At 37.1% G+C, this 2673-nt stretch overlaps 1 protein-coding gene across 1 annotated transcript in view; it reads right to left on the bottom strand.

Moving 5' to 3' along the window:
• Positions 1-2377: 2377 nt before the first annotated feature.
• The window catches only part of LOC146599456 (zinc finger protein ZIC 1), a 3074-nt gene continuing 2778 nt past the window's right edge, over positions 2378-2673 (bottom strand). Inside the window, exon 3 of the mRNA XM_085298528.1 lies at positions 2378-2598. Coding sequence (XP_085154654.1) covers positions 2401-2598 — 198 coding nt within the window. The 3' untranslated portion in view covers positions 2378-2400. The remainder of the gene's footprint in view (positions 2599-2673) is intronic.

The raw sequence follows: 2673 nt of genomic DNA, 5'->3' as shown, positions 1-2673 counted from the left end.
GTTAATATACCCATTGACTCGCTGTACACATAATATTTCTTTAAAGAAGCTGTTAAAGTGTCATCTTGGTCTCCTGGAAGGTCAGTTTGTGCAATTCACTCTATGACATATCGCAAGCCCTCGCAGCTTTAGCCAACCTCATGATTTGTGTTGTCTGTTGATACGTTGTCTGCTTAATGGGGCGATCATGCAGGCTACAACCAGGAACAAAGCCCAACAGTTCCAACAACCGTGGCTAAGTTAGTGGAAGCAGTACAGCTTGCAAATCTATCAAACTAAACTGCAAGGAAGACAATCTGATTTAGAGAAAAGGCGTTCTGCTACAGTCATTAAGCACAAGTAATTTAGATTTTTTATATTGTCTTCTCATTTACAAATTTACTGTATCAACGCCAGCCAATGGAACGAATTTCTTAAGTAAATGAGAAATAAATAAAAGAGATAGGAAGATAATCAAATTACATAAAATAATTCTTATCCCCTAGATTTATTTTTTTAGAAAGCTATTAACATTGGCAAAATTATAGTAATAATAATAACATAACATAAGAAGTAATTGATTTAAATTAACACCACGTTTTAAGGAATATCAGCAAAAAAAGAAAGAAAAAAGAAAAGGAAAAAGAAAAGGAAAAAAATCCTCAAAATATACCCATTAACAACAACAACAATAACAACAACAGCCTTCGTGAACCAGTGCTGTACTTCTTGGAGTAAAAGGCCCAAGGAAAGTCATGAATCCACTGCCTACGAATTAGTTATGGTCATAAATGCTTTAAATTAAAATAGCAACCGAAATCTCCTCTGTTTTAAATCTCCTAATAATATGTTATCCGAATTAATTTAATTTAGGGACCCAGTCTATGCAGATTCATGGGCAGTGCTGGAGTGGAGTGAAGCACTTCTCATGTAACAATTCCCCATATTAATATTTATGTAGCATATGCAATCTATTTCTGTTATTTTTATGGTTGTTATTCTATGTCTGCAAAGGTCATTTAAATTATACTGCGGCCGAAAATTTGTTTCATAAATTTTGATATAAATACTAATTACACACTATAGTAATGCCAGCAGGGATCCTTTCATTTATCACATTTATATCACCTTCGCTGCTTTAGTGATGACATAATGGAAAGCAGTGAAAAACTGGGACAGTTTTATTCTAATATCCTAAAGCTAGTTGGAGTTGCAGCAGGTTGACTGAGCGAATAAGAATTCCTACCACAATTCATGGGATTTAAGAATCTTTAATAAGGTACGAAATGTTACCAAACAGTTCTGTAAACTAAATTTTACATACCAATTCTTCTAGCCATAAATATTGAATATCTTGTAACATGTATAACCGGACCTTTACATGCGGATAAATATGGAAATTAGGATTTATATACATTATGTTCTTGTATTTGCCAAAAGCAACGGACAGATATAGTTTATATCTTTTTTTTAATATCACTTTACATAAACAAATGTAACAGTTTGACACGCAGATCCAGGCTTTCACTATACGAATTTCTTGACAGGACGTGTAACAACATTTTACTGCACTACTTAGACTGGACTTTGGGACGAAATGTTGCACTTTATACAAAAAAGCACATTAATACCAATAATATTCTGTTAGATCGACGTTTAGACTGTAATAATACAAAGTAATTCACATTTTGGTACACATTTACTAGAACATTCTTGCCATTCAGTACAAATAGTTGAATTTCTACCTCTTCCCTCTGCCCCCCCACCACCTCCGCCCCACCCGCCGCCTCTCCCTCCCTCCCTCCCCTCCCCCCACATATATGCAAAGACCACAACTCCACATATCCCCTTATTCAACTTGCGATATAACTATTTACAAAATCAAACAGTACATTTTTTTGAAGCTAATAATTCTGTATTTACAAGAGGGGATGGGGGGAAGGCCGCTGCCCGAGCAGACATGCAGTTGGAGATCTCTAATCAGTGGTTTCCAGTAAAGCCCTACACAGTTGGCATTTGCCCTGGTAACCTTGTCTTCTTATGCATTCTACTAACCCCTTCGCCTACCAAGCCTTGGAACAGAGCAGAACAGAACAGTCCAAAAAGAAAAACAAAAAGAATAAAAATAAGAAAAGAGACAGAAAAAAAAAGAAAGAAATGGAAAAAAGAGAAATAATAAGAAAAAAAGAAAGGAAGGAAAAAAAAGCAAAACCAAAAAAAAAAAACACAATAAAATGAGTCTTCATTTTACTCAGTCCTGGGTCTACTGGCAGCATTTTATTTTTGTTTGCTTTTTTAAATTCTAATTTCAAAATGTTCATTATTTTTGAGTCTTTTAAATAGGGTATTTGTTTGCTCGCTTGGGGGGGTTGTTTTGTTTCGTTTTGTTTTGTTTTTTTGTTGTTGTTTTGTTTTAGCGTTTTAAACGTACCATTCGTTAAAATTTGATGTAAGCGTGCTGTGGCTGGACGTGTGGTGGACTGCGGAGGAGGAAGGGGATAAGGAGCTGGCGGTCTGGTTTTCTGTGGATGGAGACACGATGGTTGGAGGGGTGGAGGACTCGTAGCCTGAGCTGGCGGCGGGAGAAGGCTGGGACCCCTGCGAAGACGATTCATGGACCTGCAAAAGAAACGCGGGCACAAATAGAGAGCAGAAGGGGACCGCGGCCCTGCGGCTGTCGGTGCTCGCGGTCCG

Source organism: Rhea americana, unplaced genomic scaffold (assembly GCF_003343005.1).
Source record: "Rhea americana isolate MKP2758 unplaced genomic scaffold, rheAme1 scaffold_14, whole genome shotgun sequence".
Lineage (NCBI taxonomy): Eukaryota > Metazoa > Chordata > Aves > Rheiformes > Rheidae > Rhea > Rhea americana.
The sequence above is the reverse complement of the archived record's forward strand: the minus strand, read 5'-3'. Positions and strand labels throughout refer to the sequence as shown.